General features: G+C 43.9%; 1 protein-coding gene across 1 annotated transcript in view; it reads right to left on the bottom strand.

Annotated features, from left to right (window-relative positions):
* RAB37 (RAB37, member RAS oncogene family) overlaps nucleotides 1-19,376 on the bottom strand; it is a 71,407-nt gene extending 52,031 nt beyond the window's left edge. The window contains exon 1 of the mRNA XM_068530330.1: nucleotides 19,305-19,376. Within this exon, the coding sequence (XP_068386431.1) occupies nucleotides 19,305-19,376 (72 nt within the window). The remainder of the gene's footprint in view (nucleotides 1-19,304) is intronic.
* Nucleotides 19,377-26,710: the final 7,334 nt, after the last annotated feature.

The raw sequence follows: 26,710 nt of genomic DNA, 5'->3' as shown, positions 1-26,710 counted from the left end.
TCCTGCTCCCACTCCCTGAAAGATGATTCCCTAGAATCTCAAGAGCTTTATCAGCCTGGGGGAGTTTACGGAGCCCAAGCAAGCTTAAGTATTCTTGGGCTGGTCACTTGAGCTGAGTGGGTCAGAGTAAGAGTGTTTTTGACCCAGGCTGTTTTAAGATTTACAGAGTAAGAAGTGCCTGTAGAGAGACCTTTAAATGAAAAAGTGCAAAGCAGAACAAAATGAGAGTGAATTGAGCTCTATGAATAAGTCATAACAGAAAGTCACTTTCTGAATGGCGTCCCTGTGCCATTTTAACTGTTGTGCGTCAAGTGCCTTTATTGCTGAGTTTTTAAGCAGCCCGGACAAAATAGAATCGCTCAGTACAAGCTTCTGTTGGATTGTAAGGAACTCATCTTCTCTGGAATCTACCACAGATACTAGTAAAGATTTACTGTCATGAAACTTGTGACATATCTAGGAACACAGACTAGTATTCAGCTCAGTTTGATTTGACTGGAGGAGTCTGGTTGCTTCTTCTTCCTCTTCTTTTTTTTTTTATTGGAGTATAATTGCTCCAAAATGTTGTGTTAGTTTCTGCTGTACAATGAAGTGAATCGGCTATATGTATACCTATATCCCCTCCCTCTTGGACTTCCCTCCCGCCAGCCCCCCCATCCTGACTTTGTCTGGATGGTGGATATGGGCTGGATGTGGAAGGTCCTGGCCGCCTGGCTGAGCCGAGGAAAGGTAAATCAGCTTAGAAGACAGATTCACTCTGATTCACACTTTTAATTGCCTCATTCAAGCTTTAAAAAAGGTGTTTACCAGATATATCGCTGGATATAATGTTTTTATCCCATATTCCAGCCATCTGGATGGGTGGTTGTCTGAAAAGAGACCTTTTCATGTCCTTAGAGATGGAGTTGACTAGCCCATGATATTTGTGAAATTTGTCCAGTCCATTCTATAGCTGGACGGAGCAGATTTCTGACTGGTGGTCCTCACAGGAGGCATTTAGGTTCTTTAGGTTTTGGGTCATGACTACAGGACTCTGCCCTGAATGCAGCAAGATTTGTTCAGCCCTGAGAGCACTGGGGAAGTAGTCAGGGTGGGGGAAGGGAGGCAAACATGTGCAAGAGGTTTGAAGGGAAATTGTTTCATAAAGTTTATAGACTGGCATCTAGGTGTTGTCTCAACCGTATCCGGCTGCTCCGTAAAGACTTTGCTAAGGCAGACTTTGGGTTGTGGATTAGCACCTTTATTGCAAGAGAGAGAAAGTTCAGATAAGGTTCTGCTGATCTGAGTGAGGGTGGCATTACTTCTGGCATTTACCAGAAGACAGATCCCTTTTTAAAAAATTGAAGTGTAGTTGATTTCTGCTGTACAACAAAGTGATTCAGTTATACATATTTTATATATATATATATATATATATATATACACACACATATATATATATCTTCTTTTTTAATATTCTTTTCCATTATGGTTTATCACAGGATATTGAATATAGTTCCCTGTGCTAGACAGTAGGACCTTGTGGTTTACCCATTCTATATATAATAGTTTGCATCTGCTAACCCCAAACTCCCAATCCTTCCCTCTCCCACCCTCCCTCTCCCTTGGCAAACAAGTCTGTTCTCTATGGACAGAGCCCTTTTGAGAGTCAGTTGTGGGAGAAAAATATACTGCACTGGCAATCTTCAAAATACATGGCCTTTAGCAGGAAGGGCCAGGAAGGGCCAGGCAGCTAACATCAGTTGATTTCATGTATCAACAATTTTTTAGATCAGGAGGGACTGATATAGTAGTCAGCCTTTTATTTTATCAAGTAGGTGCATTCTTACCCAATGTGGTTGGAATTGTTATTGGTCAGTTCATTGGAAAAGTTGGTTAAATCAAGGAATCACACAAAAGATATATTCTTTCTCTAAATGCTTTCTTTGGCTCAAAATATCTAAATGTGTTGTCATTTGCTAGTATTTGGATGTAGCTCTAAGCCTCTTTTTCGCTGATGGGTCTGCTGAAAGAGGGACTCATTGCCTTTTCTGCACAAATCACACACACTGTCTCGTCCTGGAGTTTCTAGTTCCAGTTTCCCTAACGTTGGAGCAAGACATTCTAGATACTTACGAAGCAACCTGATTGCAAAACCTCTTTTCATTTTTATGTTTTCACTGTGACTATTTTACAGTCCTCTCCCTCATTCCTAATTTGATGTTTTTTTAAAAAATGGCATGCTTTGAGTTTTTCTAAAGCATTCAATTTAGTTTTTGTAGAAATAACTGTTCTCTTTTTGTTTACATTTCCTGTCATTGGTCAATATCCGTTCTGTTTACACTCTTAATTGGTTAGTTTATGGATGAATTCATTAAATTGCATAATTATAATTAACATGTTTGACCGACCTAAACAAGTTTGGGCCTGAATGAAGTTGACTCTTGTTAAACACGTACCTCAACGGGTGAGAGCAGAAGCGAGGGAATCTTCAAGAGAATCTGCCCATTGCCACAAGCATAAAGATAGTGTGCTTCACCAAGAGATTGAAGGGTGTTGGTTGATCTAATAAGTTGGTTAAGAAAGGGATTGGGGGCTTCCCTGGTGGCGCAGTGGTTGAGAATCTGCCTGCCAATGCAGGGGACACGGGTTCGAGCCCTGGTCTGGGAAGATCCCACATGCCGCGGAGCAACTAGGCCCGTGAGCCACAACTACTGAGCCTGCGCGTCTGGAGCTTGTGCTCCACAACAAGAGAGGCCGCGACAGTGAGAGGCCCGCGCACCGCGATGAAGAGTGGCCTCTGCTCGCCGCAACTAGAGGAAACCCTCGCACAGAAACGAAGACCCAGCGCAGCCAAAAATAATTAATTAATTAATTAATTTTTTAAAAAAAGCAATTGTATTTAAAAAAAAAAAGAAAGGGATTGGTTAAGACAGTTTCTACTAAACCGTCTGTTATGACCATAGTTTCATAAAAGAAAGGACATTTAAGCACCCCAAGTCAGAATAATAGGCAGTGTTTCCCAAGAAGGACAGTTGGCGACTTTATGCCAATATGGATTTCTGCTGTGTGTGTATATAATCTCCTACAAATTTATTGATACTTTGTCAAGGGCTGGTGCTCACATATGGACTAAGGATTGGCAGCTACTGAGCTTGTCTACATTGTTCTCTAGACATGGATTCTCTCCTCTAGGTCCAGCTAGTGTGGTCTAGTGTCCCCCTAAAGCCTTCTAGTAATCTTATTCATTGGAACTCTAAGGTTTTCACTCATGAGGGCCCTGTGACCCGACATCAGTTGGGAAAAAGGCCCCTTTAATCACTCAGATTCCCCCGCCCAGCATAAGCTCTCCCCCAAATAATCCACTGTGATCGCAAACTCACACGGTCTTGTCCTGAAGGGGTGCGGTTCTAGCATCAAGGAAGGGTGACTCACCCACTGGTTTTGCTGAGGAAACTCTGAGGAGTGGTTCAGAATTAAGGAAGGGGTAAGACTCTGTTTCTAAGGGTCAGAAATAGAGAAGAGACATTCTGAATGCTTGTGTGGTAGAAAATCCACTCTTAGCAGAAAGGAGGGATGTCTACTCTATGTTCCAGAATAAAAATTCCATCCTGGGGAGTTTCTGAAGCCTCCCACATCCTCCCTATCACCCTTTCCATCTTCAGTGCCACAAACCCAGATATCCCCAATCCTGTTTTTTATTAGTTTACTAATTGTTTCATTTTAAGTTATAAAATATTTGGTGCGTACTACATGTTTATATAGGATGCAGATACGTTATAAAGGGTAGGGAAGCAAACACCTCCTGCTCACAACCTTAATGAAGAAATGGAACAGTACCAAATCCACTGAAGCAACCCACTCATTGTTTGTCTTTGTTTTCTTCCAAGGAAGAATGTGCTTGCCTAAGGTGGCTCTAAGGGCCCTTCTCAACACTTGGCCCATTCTCCTTGCCTTCATGTTAATTACCAAAGCCATCAGATAAGCTGGTCTACATTATGCAGCATTCATACCAAGGTAACAAATCTATGCAACTCTTCCTGTATTAATACGACTTTTCTCCCCCAGTAAACCTACAAGCCAATGCTTAATTGTGCCTATGTGCTCTTTAAACATCTGGTGATGGGTTTGTCACTGGGGGAGCAAACACATTGAGTTTCCTTCTGGCATCCCCATGCAGAACGCTCCCCTCTATCAAGGATGGTGAGGGTTTCTGTGACAAGGAAGCACCAGGTCACAACCCTTGGTCTCAACCACACTGCCCGGTGCCAGCCCTCTGGTCATTGGAAGGAGCTGCAAAGTTCAGACGATGTACTCATTTCAAAAGTTCACACAGCCTTTGCAGGATTTGTAATAAGCCACAAAAGCAGAAGGACTAAACGCCAGAGACCCTTGTCCTCCCACTGAAACACCCTGATGTCTGTTGGATGGCAAATGAAAGAAGAACCAGCAGAGAAGTATTTTACCTAAAAATATCTGAGACATGAGAACAGATGTGAAAGTGGAGGTAAAATGAAGGAGATTCTTCCCTGGAGCTGTCTTGGTGTCAGTAAATCTTGCCTTTCTTTCCTGGGGTTGTTATCTTGCAGTTGGTTTTTAAATTTTTTTTTAATTTTTAAATTTTTATTGAAGTATAGTTGATTTACAGTGCTGTGTTAATTTCAGGTGTGATTCAGTTATATATATATATATATATATATATATATATATATATATATATATATATATATACATATATTCTTTTTCAGACTCTTTTCCATTATAGGTTATTACAAGATACTGAATACAGTTCACTGTGCTATACAGTAGGTCCTTGTTTATCTATTGCAGTTGTTGGGTTTTTTTTAATATATATTTTTTTGGCCGTGCTGTGTGGCATGTGGGGTCTTAGTTTCTTGACCAGGGAACGAACCTGTGCCCCCCACAGTGGAAACTCGGAGTCTTAACCACTGGACCGGCCAGGGAAGTCCCAGCAGTGGGGTTTTTTGTTTGTTTGTTTGTTTGTTTTAATTTAATTTAATTTATTTTTTATACAGCAGGTTCTTATTAGTTATCTATTTTATACATATTTGTGTATACGTGTCAAACCCAGTTTCCCAAGTCATCCCACCCCCCACGGCCCCGCCACTTCCCCCCTTGGTGTCCACATGTTTGTTCTCTACGTCTGTGTCTCTATTTCTTCCCTGCAAACCGGTTCATCTGTACCATTTTTCTAGGTTCCACATATATGCATTAATATACGATATTTGTTTTTCTCTTTCTGACTTACTTCACTCTGTATGACAGTCACAGTGGGGTTTTGATGGAGGCAAATTCCCAGGGGATAATGTTGCTCCTGAGCCCCAATTAACAGGGGCTCACTGCACCAGGCCTACTTTCCAATGATGTCTGGGCAGCTCTGGAGGCAGAGTCTTGAATCTGCTTCGTGTCCCCCATTGGCATCGACTGCGCTTCGGTGTCTGTCCAGGGCTAGGCTGAGATTGTTGCCAGGGCCACACTAGAATTTTGGGAGGTCAGCAACAGAAGGGGCTTGAGGCAGCTTCCAGTGCAAGCTTTTGTTTCCTGTGGACCCCGGCAGTCCAAGGTGGGACATGCCAGCATGACAATGGGGAGGAGCTTAGGGCCTGAGGTCAGACGCCCCGGGTTGGGGTTCTTTCTTTCTTTCTTTTTCTTTCTTCCTTCCTTCCTTCCTTCCTTCCTTCCTTCCTTCCTTCCTTCCTTCCTTCCTTCCTTCCTTCCTTCCTTTCTTTCTTTCTTTCTTTCTTTCTTTCTTTCTTTCTTTTCTCTCTCTCTCTCGCTCCCTTCCTTCTTTCCTTCCTTCCTTTCCTTCCTTCCTTCCTTCCTCCTTCCTTTCCTTCCTTCCTTCCTTCTTCCTTCCTTCCTTCCTTTCCTTCCTTCCTTCCTTCCTTCCTTCCTTCCTTCCTTCCTTCCTTTTTCTTTCTTTCTTTTTTTGTGGCCCCACCGCATGGCATGTGGGATCTTTGTTCCCCAACCAGGGATTGAACCTGTGCTACCCACAGTGGAAGCGTGGAGTCTTAACCACTGGACCGCCAGGGAAGTCCCGGGGTTCTGTCTTTTTCTTGTTTATTTGCTGGGTGGCCTTGGACAATCATAGATGTGTCTCGGGGTCTTTTCAGTCCTCTGCAAGATGGAGTTTAACCAAAGTGCCACAGACCCTCTAGCTTGTGATCTCAAGGTAACCTTCTGGTTCCCAGTGTGTAATAGCATAGGCCCCGCTGATGTCTTTCCAGCTGACCTCAGCTCTCTCCGAGAGGTCCCTCAGGAGCTACTGCCACACACCCAGTAGAAGCTCCTTTAAGGTTTTTTTAAAGGCAAAATGTTAACATTTAGTTAATATGGATGGTGGGTACATGGGCATTTCTTTTTTGTTATGCTAGTCTCTGTATCTTTTGTTAAGCTTCAAAATTTCAGAATTAACAATGAATTTTCATGTATCCATACAATGGAATACCATGTAGTCATTAAAAAAATGTGGATGACAAAATGCCTGTTCTATATATATATATACACACACACACAGATACATACATATATACACACACATATATATATCACATATGTACATACACACATATATACATATATACACACATACATATATATATACACACACATATACATATACATAGATATATTCAGAGTGCAATTCCATTTTTATTTAAGGTAGGTGTTTTGAAGCAGTGGCATCACAAGTAACTTTTTTCTTTGCTTTGCTTTTCTCAAATTTGTAATTAAACATGTATTAATAATAATGGCTCCCATTATTAACTAATAGCCACCAATAAAAGCTGACTGTTCACTCAACACCATGCTCAAATCACAAACACAAGTCTCGTTTACTTCTCCCCCAGCCTATGTGGCAGTCACTTACCCCCAGGGGCCTGCCCAAGGCTGAGGTCTCGTTTATCCACCCTTGGATGTTCTGATCTGCCTTCCATGCCATGCTTCCTGCTGCCCACGGCCCTTGCAGACTGCTCTTCTGCTGGGCCATTCTTTGCCAGTGACCACCACTGCTGACACAGTGATGGCCCTGGGGAGGAATACAACTCATTCCTCAGCCATTCTGCCCAGAGCATAAGATAGCCCTTCTCTGGCTCCTCACAGCTCATTTGAAACCAGGCGTGGGGTGAGGCCAAAAGAAAGGAGATACACCCCAAAGAATAGCTCAGAACTACTGCAGAGACCTGCGCTCAGACCTTCCAGGGGTTCCTATTTGACAGCAGGAATGGTTATATAATTTGTGGGTCTCAGCACAAAATAAAAATATGGGGTTCCTTGTACAAAAATTAATACTCTCAAGATGGTGACAGCAGAGTATTAAAACAATCACGGAGCCCTTCCAAATGTAGGGCCCAGGTTGCACGCTCATGACACTTGCCTTGTTTGGCAGGCTTCTGTCTCACTTCTCATCTGCCTTCCTGAGTCCAATCCAGGCATCTTCACACAACCTGATTCTGATCCCAAAATGAGGAGGAAGAACTTTCCTTCATTCCAGCCTGAGCTTCACCTCCTGCATCCTCACCCCGTCCCCCCTTCCCCCACCCCAATCAGCCTCCTCCCTGGGTAATTGAAAATTGAAAGTTGGGTCATCTTCCTCCATAGGAAAATCTACTCCCACCTGCAGGGTGAGGTCTGGCTTCACAGCCCCAGTAAACCAATCCCCTTATAGGGTGACGTCAGTTCATTTCCTGAGTCTGGTTACTAAGAAACTAAGTTGGATTAGTCAGTCTGAAGTGACACCATGAGTGGGACACAACTAGCCCAATTTAGATGGGAGAGTGACAAGTTCAGTTCATTTCTTTTTCAATCACTTCTCACTAAAACATTTAAAAGACACTGGGACCCAACCTCCTCTGGGATTACCATAGGGACATCCGTCATTGCATGACGAGCCCACAGCTTGCATCACCCCCATTTTCCTTGGAAATTGCTCTCTTCCACTCTCCATTGATAAGGAATGGGCAGGACCGACTCCACCTTCGGGGTGGACATGTGACCCATCTCAGCCCAATGAGCATTAGATCTAGGACTTTAGTTGAAACAGGGAGCTGTGAGGATGTGACCCTGGAGCTGCTGGCAACCATGTGACCCCAGGAGGAGGTTGTAATTAAAGTCGAACCAGAGGGAAGAATGTTGAGGGACAGAGAGAGTGAGGCTGCTGGTGCCATCGTTTGAGTCCCCAGATCCAACCGAACCGGATGTCAGCAGTATCCCCCGGCTCGCCAGTGAATTCTCTTTTTGGCTTAAGATGGTTTGAGTTGGTTTTGTCACTGGCAATCAAAAGGGTCCTGACCACAGGGCTCCCCTTTCACAGGCAGTAATAATGTCTGTGCTGCTTACACTCTGTGCTGTGAAAATCACATGTGACAACTTATGTGCAACTGCTCTGCAGGCTGCAAAGGGCTTTTGAATGGAATGACCAGGGAAGGTCAGTCAGCTGATGCAGAGCCAGGACAGCACCCCGAGCCCAGTTCTCTTTCATTGCTAAGGAGCTGCCTCCTGCTCTAAGAAAATCAGTGAAAAGGGCAAGTGGTGGATGGAGCCAGGTGGCAGACAGGGCAGGGAGTGGGCAGGATAGTTGGTGGACAGGACAGGGGAGAACAGAGCAGGGTGTAGATGAGAAGAAAGTGGACAGAACAAGCGGTGGTCAGGGACTACCCTGTGTGGCCTTCTCATGCGTTTGTGGTGTCTCTGATGTCTGGGGCAGACCTGGCTTTTCAGGCATAGGCAGGGCAGAGTGAAGGTCTTGGAGGGCATGACCCCAGAGCTCACCTGGCCCCTCACTTCTGCCTTTCCAAAACCTCTCTTCATGCATCAACTTGTCATCCCAAGGGGTCAGGGCCCTGGCCTTTTTTTTTTTTGCCACTTGTGTCACTTTCATCCAACACAGTACTGTAAGTTGCAGCCAGAACAATCAGACAACTATTACAGAACAATCAGACAAGAAAAATAAATAAAATAATCCAAATCAAAAAAGGGCCCTGGGGGCTTCCCTGGTGGCTCAGTGGTTAAGAATCCGCCTGCCAATGCAGGGGACGTGGGTTCGAGCCCTGGTCCGGGAAGATCCCACATGCCACGGAGCAACTAAGCCAGTGCGCCACAACTACTGAGCCTGCGCTCTAGAGCCTGCGCTCTAGGGCCTGCGAGCCACAACTACTGAAGCCAGCGCGCCTAGAGGCCATGCTCCGAAACAAGAGAAGCCACCGCAGTAAGCCCCCACACACCGCGACGAAGACCGCGACTAGAGAAAGCCTGCGTGCAGCAACAGAGACCCAATGCAGCCAAAAATAAATAAATAAATAAATAAATTTATTTAAAAAAAAAAAAAAAGGGCTCTGGCATTTTTGAGTTTGGATGTTTTTTTGGCTCAGATCTTCAGAGACGCTGAGGGAGGGGTACCAGCTTTGTTTCTCTGAATCTGACTCTGCCATGCTTGGGCCATGGATCTTTGCTCTGGGCACTTCGCAGAACAAGCCCCTTCCTTTTTTGCACGTGGACTTGAAGGGATCCCTGTCTTGGGTGCCCAGAGCCATTCTGGCCTTCAGAGGTGGGGCCCTTTCCTGGAGCTGTGGAGTTTACAGCCTTTCGGATCAGTGACTAAATCAGGATCCAGAACTTGGCAGCCTGAGAGAGCTGCAGGCATTTGACCTGGTCCCCTGCTTCCCACCATGTGAGACGAGAGGTCTCTGACCTTTGAGAAGTCTTCTTGGGCACTGATGTCCATGGGTCAACATGGGCTACAGTCAGATATGGCCTGAGTCCTCTGTGCCAGCCGGCTAAGCCACCCAGCCTGCCAGACTCAGCTCCTTGGAGTGGGGAATGGGTCTTGTGCCTGGACCCTCAGGGACACATGGCACTCGGCAGACATTTGCTGATTCTCAAGATTCTCAACCAGAAATATCCAGTTTCAAGGGGGGCATGTGGAATGGGGCAGTGGTGGGATATAAGGAAATGACTGCAATCACCTTTTTTCTCTTTCATGGTCTCTCCCATGAAACCCATATCCCTAAGGCCCTGACATGAGTGAGATGGAGGCAGAGTGGTGGGATGACAGCTGGGGGAAGCATCCCTCCCCCACCTTCCTCTCTCCCCATCACCAGGTCAAGTCCAGGGCATTCTCAAACTCAAAGGCAAGTGGTCCCTAAAGGAGTGTTGGAAACTGGATATCTGGGGAGAATAGAATGCCTACCTGCCCTAAGTCACAGTTAAACACAGTCAAGGGAGGCAGAGGTCAGTGTGGAGAGGACCCAAGGGTAGGAGGGGCAGAGGGGGTTGTGGATTGAGGCTGTCCTTGCAGTGTAGCCAGCCGTCAAACCATAGCAGCCTGATATCTTTAAACATCTGAGTTCTCCAAGTCTCTTTTTTTTTTTTCTTTCTGAATTTCATGCTTAGCAAACCATCCCCTGATTATAATGTGGCTTGGCATCTAGGACAATACCTCAGTTTTGTGAGTTTGATTAACACAAGCCTGCCTGGAGAGATGGTTCCGCTCTTTTTTGTTTTATTTTGCATTTTTTGGCTTTTATTTTTAATGCTTTTTTGAGATGAATCCACCCTTGACTGAGTGAACAAAACTCATCTCTGATCCTGCAGAGCTGGGGACACCCTAAAGTGATGACAATCTGTGAGCCCCTTGGAGAAACCCTTTGCCCTCTCCTGACTCTACCTCTTTGCATTTCCAGCTTGCTGGGGTTTGAATCTGGGCTCTGCCACTTATTAGCTGGGTGACCTTAGGTAAGTTTCTTAATGTCTATGTGCCTCAGTCTACTCATCTGTAAAATGAGATTAAAATAGGGTTGTTGGGACTTCCCTGGTGGCGCAGTGGTTAAGAGCCCATCTGCCAATGCAGGGGACACAGGTTCGATCCCTGGACCGGGAAGATCCCACATGCCACAGAGCAAATAAGCTCGAGCGCCACAACTACTGAAGCCTGCGTGCCTAGAGCCCGTGCTCTGCAACAAGAGAAGCCACCGTGATGAGAAGCCCATGCACTACAACGAAGAGTAGCCCCCGCTGACTGCAACTAGAGAAAGCCCACGTGCAGCAACGAAGACCCAACGCAGCCAAAAATAAATAAATAAATAAATACATTACTAAAAAAAAAAAAAAAAAAATAGGGTTGTTGTAGGACTGAAGGATATAAAATGCTTAGCACCGTACCTGGCACATACGTGCTATGTAAGGCTCTGCTGTTATTGTTTGAATTCCCATAATGCCTACCTGCTGTGAACCTCGAGCAAGTAACTATTTTTTTTTTTCCATCTGGCTTCCATTTCCTTATTTATAACATGGAATTAATAATAACATCTACTGGAAAAAGCATGGGGTAAGAGTACAGTGTCATAGCATTTATTACAGTTTTTTTGTAAAACCTATAAACTATAATGCTTTATAGCATTATAGTTTTTTGTAAACTATAATGCTCCACAAATGAACCATTTGTCTTTATTTTTATCATTTATTATTAACAATTGTTAGTCTTACTGGGCCCCTCTAGACTATAGTGCAGATGATTTTAATACTTAGTTCATAGCCTAATGAAACCTGAGAAGGGGACCAGAGAAGAGGGCAGAACCTGGGTGAAGAGAAGGTTTGGCGCTGCCCCCCCAGAGCGAGGAGGTGCCTGAGGGGCTGGAGGGGGTCTCTGCCTCTTCTGTGCTCTCTACCGGCGGCTTCGTTCCCTCTCAGAGGTTAAGTGGCTGCTCCCTGTGAAGTTGGGAGGGGCTGGAAGAAGTAGTTGACTGTCCCCTGGGGGTATTGCTCTGATAGAGGGCAGAGCCGCTTTTTAAAAAGCAGAGCTGCCAGCAGTGATGTGGACGCAAAACTCAAACGGCGGAGGGAGGAGGAAGAGGGAAGATTCTTGCTTTGCCTTTAAAAGACTCGTAACAACAAAAGAAGAGACAAAGAATAAGAACGCCTCATCCCTGGCCCTGCCTATACCTTGTGAGAGGAGGGGTGTGTGTGTGTCTGTGTGTCTGTGTGTGTATGTGTGTGTGTGTGTATGTCTGTGTGTGTGTATGTCTGTGTGTGTGTATGCCTGTGTGTGTGTGTATGTCTGTGTATGTGTATGTTTGTGTGTGTGTCTGTGTGTGTGTGTATGTCTGTGTATGTGTGTGTGCATGTCTGTGTGTGTGTCTGTGTGTGTGTATGTCTGTCTGTGTGTGTGTATGTCTGTGTGTGTGTGTATGTCTCTGTGTGTGTGTGTATGTCTGTGTGTGTATGTCTGTGTGTGTGTGTATGTCTGTGTGTGTGTGTATGTCTGTGTGTGTGTGTGTGTGTCTGTGTGTGTGTGTGTGTGTGCTGTTGGCAGCAGGGGGCAGAGGACTAGAAAGCCAAAGGAAATATGAGCTTAAACACAGCTTGGTTCAAGACACCTGAAAGCATACCTATGGCATTTACATAAGCACAAATTATTAAAAATACACCCTTATGTTGATGGGTAAAAACTGTCTGCTAATAAGCAGAAATGCAAATAAGAAGGGAGGGAGCAGACTTTGGCATCAAGGTCAGGGAAATAAGAATCATTTGCTGGGGGAATTTTGAGTTCTGCTTGTTTCAACAGTTATATTATTTTCACTGCACTGCTTAGAACCTTGCTAACTTCGGGAGCAGCGTGAGGTCGGGGAGGCTTTGATGGGTGCAATCAGGGGTTAAGATTTCCAGATCTGTTGTCTGCTGCTGTCTTGGAGTTCTCTCATTTGTCCCCAGAAAACCTCCTCTGCTTGGCAGATGGGAGGATGGTCCAGGGCTGTTCCATCTGGGGAGGTACATTGCCTGAGCTCTCTGCTAGGTAGCAAAGGAGCTGTGATCTCCATTCTCACTTGGAATCTCCAAGGATTGTTTTGTCTTGCCTGAGAGAGGGGGATAGAAACGAGGAGCATGCTGGGATAAACTCAGAGCCACTTCAAATGCCCAGCTCCACAATTCTCTAGCCTGGTGCTCACCTCTGGCTGTTCACTTCCAGCAAAGCTGGATTTCCTGTCCTGAAGATGAAGGAAGGCATAGCCCTTTCCCAGAACACCTCACAAGGGAAACATTAGCATAGCAACACTAGTGAGTTTCAGAAGTTTCTTCACAAAGGGTCCCAGGAACTCTAAATTAGAGGGAATAGTGCTTGGAGAGGGAAGCCTGAGAGATTGGAAAATGCCTTTGAGACGATGGACAGAGTCACGGTCATTTCCTGCTAAGGTTATGCAGGAGAACCAGCCAGCATCACTCCCCGTGCTAGCTGGCTGGCTGGGATCTGGGCGGGACTGACGAATTAGCCAAAGGAGTCCCAGATGGTCAGAGATGGTTAATGATGTAACATACACATTTGTTTATCCAAAAGTCTCCAGAGTGGGCAAGAGAGGAAAACAAGCAAATGGAAATATTCTACAGGGAGTGGAGCAGCTAACCTTTCTTGGCTTTCTTGTTTGTTCCTGAGCTGAAGATAGAAATCTGGCAAGAAGTGGATCTAGTCTTCTCACACTTTCCTTTTATATATATATTTTCTTTTGCTTCTTCCTTCTCCATCTCCTCCTCCCCTCCTCCTCTTCTTCTTCTTTTCTCTCTCTTTTTCTTTTTTTAGAAAATAAACCACTTTATTGAGGTATTATGGTATTGAGGTATGATGAACTCACTTTGAGACTAAAATCTCTTCACCTACAGGGCATGGATTTTCTGTGGAATCGGATTCTTTGACCACAAATTTGTGTTTCATTAACATTGTTTTTTAAAAAATATTTATTTAATTATTTGGCTGCGCCGGGTCTTAGTTGCGGCACGTAGGATCTTCTATCTTCCTTGCAGCATGAGGGATCTTTTAGTTGCGGCATGCGAACTCTTAGTTGCAGCATGTGGGATCTAGTTCCCTGACCAGGGATCGAACCCAGGCCCCCTGCATTGGGAGCGCGGAGTCTTAACCACTGTGCCACCAGGGAAGTCCCTCATTAATGTTGTTTAATGGAAGAAAAGTGCTCTTGAGGGATAAAGAATGGTAGAGGGAGACAGAATAGCTGGTATGGCCTTTTCACTGGTTGAGTTGTCTTTCTCTGGTAAAATTTTCTGGCAAGGAAGAACAATACCACTGAACCCAGACCCTTCTCTAGGATCAGTGGGTGACAGCCTTGTGGGAGGGAGGCTGGCTGGTGTATGGAACTCTGCCTTTTTTAGATATTAACTCTCAAGCAGAGGCCATGAGAGAGAGGCCTCAAATTGAGGTCAGAAGTGACCATTTCTTTCTGGGTTATCTCACTATATCTTCCCGTACCTTTATCAGGGCCCATCTGAGACTCTATACAGTATTATAGCAATTTGTGTGCCTGTTTTACAGGCCATGAGCTTATTGAAAGTGGGAATTTTTTGGTGTGTGTGTGTGTGTGTGTGTGTGTGTGTTCTAACGCTCAGCATAGTTTCTTACCCTTTGAAAATGCTCAATACATGTTTGCTGAATGACTAGATGAGGCACGTGGGCTATTGAAAGAGGTAGACATACAAGATGAGCCGCAGAAGTGGGATGTGAAAGACAAGCACAAGAGAGGTGGGAGAGGAGTGGAGGTGACCTGCTTACCTTTCCCACTCACCTAGAAGAGGTGTTGGAGCAGAGTTAGAGGACAAGGGAATCCTTGCAGGACAGAGAACTTTCATCCTTATCTCTCTAATGATTCCATTTTTTTTCCAGTGAGGCCCAAGCCCTGGATGAATGGATGGACCGTCCATGCCTTTATGCCCTCTGGTTGCTGGTTTTTCTGAGATTCGATAGAAGAGACTGACTTTAACTTAGTAATTTATTTGCTCCTCTTGGAACAAGATTGGCATGTGGGTGTTCATCACAGCACTGGTGAGGATGAGTTAGGAAGTGAGTTCTATTTTTTTTTGCGGGGGTGGGGGCCTGCACCACGTGGCCTGCGGGATCTTAGTTCCCTGACCAGGGATCGCACCTGTGCCCCCTGCAGCGAAAGCGCCAAGTCTTAACCACTGGACCGCCAGGGAAGTCCAGGAAGTGAGGTATTGAACTCACTTTGTCCTGGTTCACTAGCATCTGGGGCAAAAGCTGCCTCCATTCTGTACTTCATTTGCTCAGAATTCACAGTCAGGAGCTGACACAGCAAGAACCCACCACGGAGTGTTTCTGAGCCCCTAACTCACATCATTGCCTTTGATGGCTCATGAGACTGTACTGGCAGCAAAAGAGGGCCGGGAGTTCTCTAAGGGAAAGAGCAGCAAGGTTGTTCACATGTTTTAAATTATTTAGTTGCATCAAATATTCAGATTTGTGAGAACATCAGCAACTCTATTTAAAAACTCCAAGCACGTCATGGATGAACTCAGTGTTTCCAGGCAGTTCCCAGCTTCCAGCCCACACTCAAAGAATATTCTAAGAGTTACTCAGGCTCATTTGGGTCAGCCTTCACCTCTCGGGATGAGCTAAAGTGCAAGTGCCATCCAAGGTTGATGATACTTGGTGTATGTTTTTCAGATAAGTGAATTTTAATGAGAGGTCTCATTGCACCCCATACCTCACCTCCCAGAGGAAAGAGCTATTCAGCTTAGGAAATCAGGGTTGCAAGGTTCACACAGTCATGATTTTTGTGTAGGTGGGTGTGTGAGCTTAATCCCTTGGGATTGTGCCTGTGAAATATGTGTGTGTTTCTGCATATGAAGTTGCTGCTCTTCTCACGAAGCTTCATTATTTTAGGTGAGACCCAATGTGACACCTATTGACGTTGTTCTGGAGCTCAAGATGTGTGTCCTAATAACAACCATTTATTGAATGTTTCCTATACACCCAAGAAAGAAAGAAAGAAAGAAAGAAAGACAGAAAGAAATTACTTTATGTTATCTAACATTTTCACTCAAAAAACCCCAATAAGCCAGGTATTATTATTCCTATTTTATAGATAAGAAAAAGGCTCACAGATGTCATTCAAAGTCACATCAAGGTCTGATTCCAAGCCTGGGGTTTCTTTCCATCATACAGCAATATCTCTTTTCTGGCAGGTTTCTAAGACTATCCTACATAAAATCTGGTAGCCCTGTCAAAACATTAAATAACACTTCCCCCTCTATAAAGGTGACCTCTGGGGAGGAGAATAGGAAGTGTGTGTGGAAGGGGGTATGTGGGGTGTGGTTTCTGGGAAGCTGGTAAGGGTCTACCTTTATTTTGATAGTGGTTGCACAGAGCTGCTCTCTTTGTGATAACCTATCAGGTTATACCCCATCAGGGTATACACATATGATTTGGGCTTTTCTTGTGTTTGTTATACTTCAATAAAATGTTTATTTGAAAAATCCTTCCTAGCAACTAATGTTGGAGGGGAGCCCTGCCTCCCATGGTTAATATGTTCCAATTAATCAACAGGATTCCCTGGACTCTATTACACAGCAAATTTAAAAATAATACAAATATGTCCAGAACTTCTGCTGCCAGTGTCCTTGTCCTCACGGTGAGCCACGGCCACCCCCCGCCTCTGTAGGAGACCCTCCAACGCTAGCAGGTTTACTCGATATATATGAAAGGAAGGAGAAGGACGTGCCTGCCATTTTATGGATTAAGAAGAACGCCTGGAGTTATGCCAGGGAAAATCATCATTTCTTACTCTATCAACTGGAGATCTTTTATAGTTTTGGGATAATTAGTAAGATTATTGATCTATCATTAATTCAAATCTGAGTTTCAATTAATTTAATCAGACTATCAGATGGAAATCTAGGTAACTTAAGGCTTTGATTCAGTGGGAAGATAAAAGAAAGAAGGAAAACAAGGAATAAGGCATCAGACTCTGTGTGGACCAATATTATATGCTGGCTGTATCACACTGCCATTTTAATTTTAAGACTTTTTAAAATTTGGATATACACAAATAATGTGATGTAATTAGCTTTATCAAGTGAAATGTATACAGTAAACATTACAATGTATACATGACCCATGAGGAATGTTTGATCTTAAGACTAATGTCCCCTCCAGGGGCTTCCCTGGTGGCACAGTGGTTGAGAATCTGCCTGCCAATGCAGGGGACACGGGTTCGAGCCCTGGTCCGGGAAGATCCCACATGCCGCGGAGCATCTGGGCCCGTGTGCCACAACTACTGAGCCTGTGCTCTAGAGCCCGCGAGCCACAACTACTGAAGCCTGTGCGCCACAACTACTGAAGCCCGCACGCCTAGAGCCCGTGCTCCGCGACAAGAGAAGCCACCACAATGAGAAGCCCGCGCACTGAAACAAAGAGTAGCCCCCGCTTGCCACAACTAGAGAAAGCCCGCGCGCAGCAACGAAGACCAAAAATAAATAAACAAAATAAATTAATAAAAAAATACAAATATGTCGATACCTTGCCCCTTTACAAAAAGGTTTCTAAGCGTATCACAATAAAAAGTCATGTACAAAAATAAAATAATATTAGGAGGAGGCGACCAGTATTATAGGAAAAGGAAAATTGCTACACACATATGTTACTCTGTTGAGCATCACAGAAGGTTTAAGACCAGCTTCTGCTCTCAAGATGCTTACAACCAAGCTGAAGGGACTGAGTATTTACTAGTGGTAAGTAGACGCCTGTCTTCAAATATACTGGAACTCGTAGGAAAAGGCTCTCTTGCAATTTGGTAATCAATAAACCCAAAGGAAGTGAAAGTTCTCATGGGCTACATCCTGCATTTCATGCGTGGGTAATTGAGGTGGGAAAGACCACACTTGATCAATAATTTTAAATCTTTGACCACCAAATCTTAAAGCTTTTAAAGTGAATATTTATATCTTTATAAGATGGTTTAAACTTGGAGAGACCCATGTATCTAGTCACCAGGATGCTTTTGTAATTGATTTGTAATTATGTTCCCTTTTGTTTGCAGGCATTTTCTACTGAGGCTAGATTCACCACCTCAAAGAACACACATCTTATTCTAGTTTACTTCAAACTGTAGTGGTTTTTAAACTTCCTGACTGGGGAAGTTACACACTTTTCTCCTTCTCTATACCCTAGGGGCTTAGGGACCTGGAGGGAGAAGTCACTGGGCTATTCAAATCTATAGACCACTTCCCTTAGTAGTTGGTTTTCTGCAATTTGTGTCAGAAATAGCCAGTGTGGCACACGGCTGTGTTTCTGAAATTTTAACGTGCATATTTATTTTCTAGGGATCGTGTTAAAACACAGATTCAGATTCAGCAGGTCTGGGGTGGAGCTTGAGATTTCACCTTTCTAACAAGCTCTGAGGTAATGCCAACGCTGCTGGTCTATGGACCAAACTTGTAGAGAGAAAGGAACGTTAGGCTTTGAATCATAATTCCTGGCCTTGTTTTCTTGGACAAGTCACTTTGCCTCTCCGGATTTGAGTTTCCTCAAATGTCAACTGTATAACAGGGGACAAAAGTGGATGCAATTACTTCAAAGCTTACATTCATGGAATTTTCAGAGCGATACTTCGATTTTAAAAAATCTCCACTTATAGGACCATGTACAGCCTTTCAGGGGACTAATAGATAAACCAGTATTAGCAAAGTAGGAAATATAAGGGCTGAATGAGGAGGGCAGAGAAAGGGATGAGGTGCAATAACGACTTCTTATGGCAAATATAAGGTTCTGATGCTTCAGAGTGATGGCTGTTGGATCAATAAGTGTTGCCTAGAGAGGCTGCTACTTTTTCCCAACAATCACTTCAAGAGGATATTTTTGATCATTTACATTACTGATAATTTAGTTATAATCTAGTTATGTTATTGATAACTTAGTTGTATAAAAAACTTGAATGAGGGAAGCAAGGGATGAGTGTGAACAATGAAATAAGCAAACACTTTCAGGAGGCTATGAGTTAGTCATGGCTGGAGGGCAGCTTTCTGGAGGCACAAGGGAGTCTGGTTTGAAAACAACAGTTTATTTCTGCTGCAGATCATTTCTATGTTTAACTTCAGCCAAGTTGGCCAGGAATTCAGATATTTGACCACAGCTACCAGACTTACTGGGTCCGGAGCTTGTGAGGTAAGGGTGGGAGGACAAATGTAGCCTCCCACAAGGGTTACGGAGGGCAAAGTTGCTCGAGGTTCACAGGGTTTAGAGGCAGGAAGAGTGAGTGAGAAAGGGACACAGGTGATTTAAATGCAGGAACCAAGCTCCTGACTATCTGAACCTCTGGGGGCGGCCCCTCCCCCGCGTTCAAGCATCAGTTTTGAGCAGCAAACAGGATCACGCAGAAAGCGTTCTCCAGGCTCACAGATACAGGCTAGTTTCTCTTTAAGTTCCAAAACCAAGCGAGGGGAACGGAGAGAACTGGTGACGGCGCCCTCTCCCAGGATTGAGATGGGGGCGGGGGACTAGAGATCCTTACCTTATGCAGGACGTGCTCATGGAAGCCAGGGCCAGCTCCCCCCTGGTAGGAGTCGAGCCTCTGCAGATCCATGCCTGGCTTGGACCCCGCTGCTCCGCACTCTCCCAGCGCTCTGCGTCAGTGCTCCCAGGAACTCTGTCCGGGCTCTGCGGGGTGCAGCCGGCTCGGGTCTAAGCCCCGCGGACCGGGCCGCATCCGGTTCAGCACCGGACAGCTCCCGCAGCCGCTGCGGCGCGGTACCCTGAGAGCAGGCGGCGGCTGCTGGCCTCCGCAACCGCGGCGTTTCAGCACCAGGAACAGCGATACAGTCCCTGCGCGCCTGGGACCAGAGTTCTGTCCTAGTCCCCTGTCTCGTGACTCCAGGATGCTGGGAGGGACGCCAGATTTCAATCTGGCCGGTGGCCCGTGCGTATCTCATTCAGCTACCGGATTCCGGAGCCTCAGCGACCCAGCTGCGTTCTCCGGGTACTGCGGTCCCGGGAGCTCACCGTTCCTGATTCTTAGTGACCGAGCATGCCCGTCACACCTCGCCGCTCAACTCTCCTCCCGCGGTTGCAGAGGCAAAGCCCTGCGGCGCTGGATCCGCTTCTCTTTTGGTCTCTGGACAGTTCCCTCCAGTATGTATGAGGTCGACAGGTGATGGCCCGGAGGGGTCCCTGACGTTTCTGAAATAGTTTTCAAAATCTTGCTTAACTGCATTTTCCTAGAGGGAGGGTCCAGAGCTTAAATTACACTCTCTAGGATGCATATGTCCCCCCCAGAGTTAAGAACAATTGTCCTGGGAAAGGCAGAAGGGTTGTTTGGTTAAGAGCACAGGCTCCAGAGTTCAAATCATGGCTCTGAAAGTTATAAGTTGTGTAACCTTGGGCAAGTTACTTAACCTCCCCTAAGTGTCCACAAAATGGAAATAATAATAGTACCTACACCATGGTGTTGTTCTGAGGATTTAATGAGTTTATTTACGTAAAGAACCTAGTACGGTGCCTGACGTATATTAGGAACTCAAAAAATGTTAGCCATTGTGCTCTCTGGGCAAGGGGTTGGGAGCTCTGTCTACCTCCCCTAAACACCAGGAGAGTCCTGCTGCTGGGACCACCAAGTTGCAGAGTTGTATTACCACCGGGAAAGGTGAGCATGAAGATGACCACCATGGGAACTGGAAGCTGAGACTGTGGTCTCAGAGGTTTTCCTAATATGATGACCTTGACATTCAGCAGGCAGCTACCTCATTAGACACAAGTCCTATCACCACCGGCCTCTAGAGTCAATATTAATATGGAGGGAAAGGGCCAGGCCTAAGTTTAAAAGGGTGCATTTAACTTCTGGGCTTCAATTCCTTTTCTGGCTGGGTAGCTTTAACCAAATCACTTAAGTTCTCTGGGATTGCTAACATTTTCTCATCTGTAAAATAGGTAGAGCTATGTGTGCCTACCTCATTGGGTTTTTGTGAGGAGTAAATGAGACAATTATGTGAACATCTTTCTTTCTTTTTAAACTGTAAAACAAGTTTCACTTACCAGGTGTTAGTATTACTGGAATCTCTATACTATAGATACTCAACAAGTATTAATTAAATGAACAAAGCCAGGGAAAATGTGTTTGTATGTATGAGAGTCTCAGTAGTCCTATGGTTGGGGTTCTTAACCTGAGGTGAATAGATGGACTTTAGGTGAACTGTGAAACATTGTTTGATGGAACGTGTTATGAAAAGTTTTGCTTATGTGGATTTTTATGGAGAGAAGTCTCATAGATTTCATTATGTTTTCAAAGTTGTCTATTCAAAAAAAAATTTAAGGGTCAACAGCTTAAAAGAAACTCTCATCATAACTTTTCCCTGAGCTTCCTCACCATCCATGACTACTGTAGTTAAGAAAGTTCCAGAAGCCAACAGCTGCTTTGCCCTGAACTTTACATTCCTGGGGAGGGTCACCACTTCTTGGGGTCTGGTTCTGAGTGCTGAAGGTTCATAAACATGATTTCATCTGTTTGCTCAAGGCTTATGAAGAGTGCATAATGGAGGATCTGAACTGATCTGGAGTTGATGATGGAAGACTTCCCTGAGAAATGATGTTTAAGCTGAGATCTAGAGGAAGAGTGGGCATCGGTCAGGTGAAGGAAGTGGTGGTGTGTCTCTAGGCACATTGATCAGCATGGGAAAAAACTTCACGGTGGTCAGGAGCTGAAAACAAAAGCCTGTCTGGCTGGAGTCCAGAAAGGGAGTGGAGAAAAATGATGGGAGACAAGTCTAGAGAGGTAAGGACCAGATCTGTAGACCAGGTTTTGGACTTTATTCTAAGCAATTCAAACCATGGAAGGACTTTAAATGGGGGAGTGACATGGCCAGATTTGAGTTTTAAAGATACTACTCTGGCTATTGTGTAGAGAATGGATTAAGAGTCAAGAATAAATGTGCTCATCTTTTTATATTGATTTTAAAATCTCTTTATATATTAAGGACATTGATCTTTTATGTCATAAATATTTCATTATTTTCTGTGGATTGTTTTCTAATGGTTAACTTTGTTTATGCTTTTATTGTACCATATTAAAGTTTTTAATCTTTAAGTTTGGATTAAGCATAAGTAGGTGTTAGCCAGGCAGAGGATATCAGAAAGTGTATAGTTGAGCAAACAATATAAGTAAAGAAAAATAGATATTCTTTAGGGACTGTGTCCATTAAAATGTGATAGGATGATAAATTGATTTTCTTTATTCTAGGGCTATTTATGTTCAAATAACTAATACTATTAATTTATAATTTCAAACTTTATGATTTCTTTTAAAGTTGTTAAAGTGTGTTTTATGATCTATCTTGCTGAACATTCCAGGTGATCTTGAGAAGAATATGTATTTTGTTGTTGGATGGAGTATTCTATAAATATCAATCAGGTCGGACTTGAGGACACAGGGAGGGGGAAGGGTAAGCTGGGACGAAGTGAGAAAGTGGCATGGACTAATATATACTACCAAATGTAAAATAGATAGCTAGTGGGAAGCAGCCGCATAGCACAGGGAGATCAGCTTGGTGCTTTGTGACCACCTAGAGGGGCGGGATAGGGAGGGTGGGAGGGAGATGCAAGAGGGAGGAGATATGGGGATATACGTATATGTATAGCTGATTCACTTTGTCATAAAGCAGAAACTAACACACCATTTTAAAGCAATTATACTCCAATAAAGATGTTTAAAAAAATATATCAATCAGATCAAGTTGATTGATAGTGCTTTTCAAGTCAACTATATCCTTACTGATTTTCTGCATGCCAGATCTATCAGTTACTGACAGAAGGTTTTGAAACCTCCTACTATAATTGTGGGTTTGTCTTTTTCTCCTTTCAGTTCTATCAGTTTCGGCCTCGAGTATTTTGACACTCTGTTTTTAGGTGCATACACGTTTCTTGGAGAACTGACTCCTTTATCGTTTTGAAGTGCCTTCCTTTATTACTGACAGTTTTCTTTGTTCTGAAATCTTCTTTGTTTGAAATTAATATAGCTACTCCAGCTTTCTTTTGATCAGTGCTAACGTGGTATAACTTTCTCCATCCCTTTACTTTTTTTCTTTTTTTAATTAATTAATTAATTAAATTTATTTATTTTTGGCTGCAGTGGGTCTTCGTTGCTGCGCGCAGGTTGTGGCAAGCGGGGGCCACTCTTTGCTGCGGTGCGTGGGCCTCTCACTGCGGTGGCTTCTCTCGTTGCGGAGCATGGGCTCTAGGCACGCAGGCTTCCGTAGTTGTGGCTCACAGGTTCTAGAGCACAGCAGGCCCCGTAGCTGTGGTGCACGGACCTCGCTGCTCCACACCTTGTGGGAACTTCCCGGACCAGGGCTCGAACCCATGCCCCCTGCATTGGCAGGCGGATTCCCAACCACTGCGCCACCAGGGAAGCCCTCCATCCCTTTACTTTTAACCTGTTGGAATCTTTATATTTAAAGTGTGTTTCTTGTAGACAACATATACTTCAGTCTTTTTTTTTTTAATCCACTCTGACGATCTCTCTTTTAATTGGTGTATTAAGCCATTCACATTTAAAGTGATTGTTGATGTATTTGGGTTAATATCAACTGTGTTTGTAACTATTTTCTATTCATTGCCAGATGCTTCCTGTTTCTGCATTCTCTGGTTTTAAATGAGCGGTTTTACATGATTCTTTTTATCTCCTCTTTCAGCATATCAATAAAAAATTCTTCTTAAAACTTTTTAAGTGGTTGTCTTAGAGTTAACAGTACTGTGTGTGTGTGTGTATATATATATATATATATATATATATATATATATATATACACACACATATATATATTTAAAATATATATTTATTTATTTGGCTACGCTGGGCCTTAGTCGTGGCACATGGGATCTTTGTTGCCGAGTGTGGGATCTTTAGTTGTGGCAGGCGGGATCTTTTTAGTTGCAGCATGCTGGCTCTTAGTTGCAGCATGCGAGACCTAGTTCCCTGACCAGGGATCGAACCCAGGCCCCCTGCAATGGGAGCGTGGAGTCTTAACCACTGGACTGCAAAGGAAGTCCCATCAGTACTGTATATATTTTTAACTAAATTAAATCCACCTTCAAATGATACTATTCCTGCTTCAGTTGTAGTGTAGGAACCTTAAAAACAGTGTTCCCAATTCTTCCCTCCCATCCTTTGTGACATTGCTGTCATTCATTTCACTTATCCATGTGCAATAATCATTAAATACATTGTTATTATTGTTACTTTAAATAATTATATTTTAGATCAACTAAGAATAAGAAGAATAAGATTTTATTTTACCATCATTTATTCCTCCTCTGACACCCTCCCTTGCTTTATGTAGATGCAAGTTTCTGATGCATATCATTGTGCTTTGCCTGAAAAATATCTTTTACCATTTCTTGCAAGGAAAGTCAGCTGACAATGAATTCCCTTTGGTTGTCGGTCTAAGAAAGTTCTTTATTTCTTCTTCATTTTTGAAGGATAATTTTGTTGAATATAGAATTCTAGGTTGGTGAGTTTCCCCCAACTAATTTAAATATTTTATGCTACATTCTTGCTTGCATACTTTTTGATGAGAAGTTTACTATAATTTTTACTCCTGTTCCTCTATAGGAAAGCTACTTTTTCCTCCTTTGGCTTCTTTCAAGATTTTGTTTTTGGTTTTCTTCAGTTTGAATATGATATGGTTAGATATAGTTTGTTTGTTTTGTCTTGTTTTTGTTTTTTGGCCTTTATTGTGCTTGGGTGTTGTTTTTTTTTTTTGCTGCACCATGCAGCTTTTGGGACCCTAGTTCCCCAACCAGGGATCGAACCCTCACCCTCAGCAGTGAAAGCGTGAAGTCCTAACCACTGGACAGCCAGGGAATTCCCTGTACTTGGTCTTTTAGGTTTGGTTTCTGTCATTCATTTTGGAAAATTCTCAGCCATTATTACTTCAACTATTATTACTTCAAATATTTCTTCTGATACTTTCTCCCTTTTTCTTCTAGCATTCAATTCACATGCATATTACATCTTTAAAGATTATTCTACAATTCTTGGATTTTCTGTTCTGTTTTTCTTTTCATTTTGTTTGGGAATTTTCTATTAACCTGTCTTCAAGCTAACTGATAATTTTCTTAGCCAGGTGTAATCTACTGATGAGCCCATTAGGGTCATTCTTCGCTTCCATTACAGTGGGGTGTTTTTTTTTTTTTCCTGACTTATTTCTCTTTTTTTCCATTACAGTGCTTTTGATTTCTTTCTACTTACATTACCTGTCTTGGCATGTTGCCTACTTTTCCCATGATATCCTTGAACATATTAATCACAGTTATTTTAATTCCATGTCTGATAATTCCATGATCTATGTCATATCTGAGTCTGGTCCTGATGTTTACTTTGTCTCTTTAGACTGTGTTTTTCCTTGCCTTTTAGTGTGCCTTGTAATTTTTTGTTGAAAGCCAGACAAGTTGTATCAGGTAATAGGAATTGAGGTGAACAGGTCTTCAGTGTGTGGGTTTATGCTACTCTGACTAGGAGTTAGGACTTGTTCAATGTTTGTTGTAGCTATGGGCGCCAGAGACTTTAGAATGCTCTAAGGTCCTTGTTTTTGTCTCCTCTCTTGACATTGGGCTTCCCTAAGTACTTCTACATCAGAGAGTCTGTGTCTTGCAGCTCTTTCAGCTGTAATCCGCCATTACTATATTGGAGCCCTGTTGGTGCAGGAAAGGGGGATGTTCCATCATCTTCCGGTTAAATCTCTTTTAATGGGTCTTTTAGTGGGTCTGTGTCCCTGGCTTGTGACTTCACCAATGTTCTTCTTGTGCAGATTTTTACCTGCCTTAAGTGACACAGGAAGGCTAGAGGGGGCTCAAGTGAGAGGAATGCCCTCCCCTCATGGCTTTGGGACAAGGCTCAGGTACAGTCTTCTCTCTGCAGAAGAGGCCTTTGTTACAGCAAAGGCTTTGGGCATATTTCACAAGGATTACAGTTTCCTTCCCCTTGCAAGAGCCATGAGGATATTTTTAAATCTTTCCTGTGAGAACCTGGTGGGTTTCCTGGAGGTCAAGTCCGTGAAAGTGTGGGACCCTCCTAAGACTGTGGCTCCCAGGAGTTTCACTCTCACATGAGTCCATGTTCAGCCTCCAGCAGTTCCTCAAAATTACTGTTGCAGGAAGGGGGACCCCTTCCAGGGCCCGAGAGTGGGCTCTTGTCTAACACTCGGAAATGAATTGTCCGAGGAGACACACGTGCTGACAAAGCAAGAGACTTTATTGGGAAGGGGTGCCTGGGCAGAGAGCAGGAGGGTAAAGGAACCCAGGAGAACTGCTCTGCCACGTGGCTCGCAGTCTCGGGTTTTATGGTAATGGGGTTAGTTTCCGGGTTGTCTCTGGCCAATCACTCTGACTCAGGGTCCTTCCTGGTGGTGCGCTCATCGCTCAGCTGAGATGGATTCCAGCGAGGAGGATTCTGGGAGGTTGGTAGGACTGGTATCTCCTCTCTCCTTTTGACCTTTCCCGAATTCTTCCGGTTGGTGGTGGCTTGTTAGTTCTGAGTTCCTTACCAGGACCTCCCGTTGCAAGATAACTCACGCAGATGGTTACTGTGGTGCCTGACCAGGATGGGCAGTTTCAGTCAGTGGTTCCCCTAACATTACCATTTAAGAGTTCCTATCAGTTCATGGCTCCAGTGCCTTTTGCTCCAGGGAAGCTGATCTCGGCCGTGACTTTCTGGATTCATCTGTCTCTCCAGATTTCAGGGTAGCAGTTTTCCCTGCAGACTCAGGTCTCTGATGGGTCCAAGAAAAGCAGTTGATTTTTAGTTTGTCCTGCTTTTTCCTGTAAGGATGGGAGTGATGACTTCCAACTCTTACCTATCAGAGTTAAAACGAGTCCTTCATTTAGAATTAGAGTATCATCTTTCCTGGGAAAAATACCAAAAAACAAAAC

The sequence above is a fragment of the Eschrichtius robustus genome, chromosome 20 (assembly GCF_028021215.1).
Source record: "Eschrichtius robustus isolate mEscRob2 chromosome 20, mEscRob2.pri, whole genome shotgun sequence".
Lineage (NCBI taxonomy): Eukaryota > Metazoa > Chordata > Mammalia > Artiodactyla > Eschrichtiidae > Eschrichtius > Eschrichtius robustus.
Note: the sequence above shows the minus strand (reverse complement) of the source record. Positions and strands in the feature narration are given on the sequence as shown.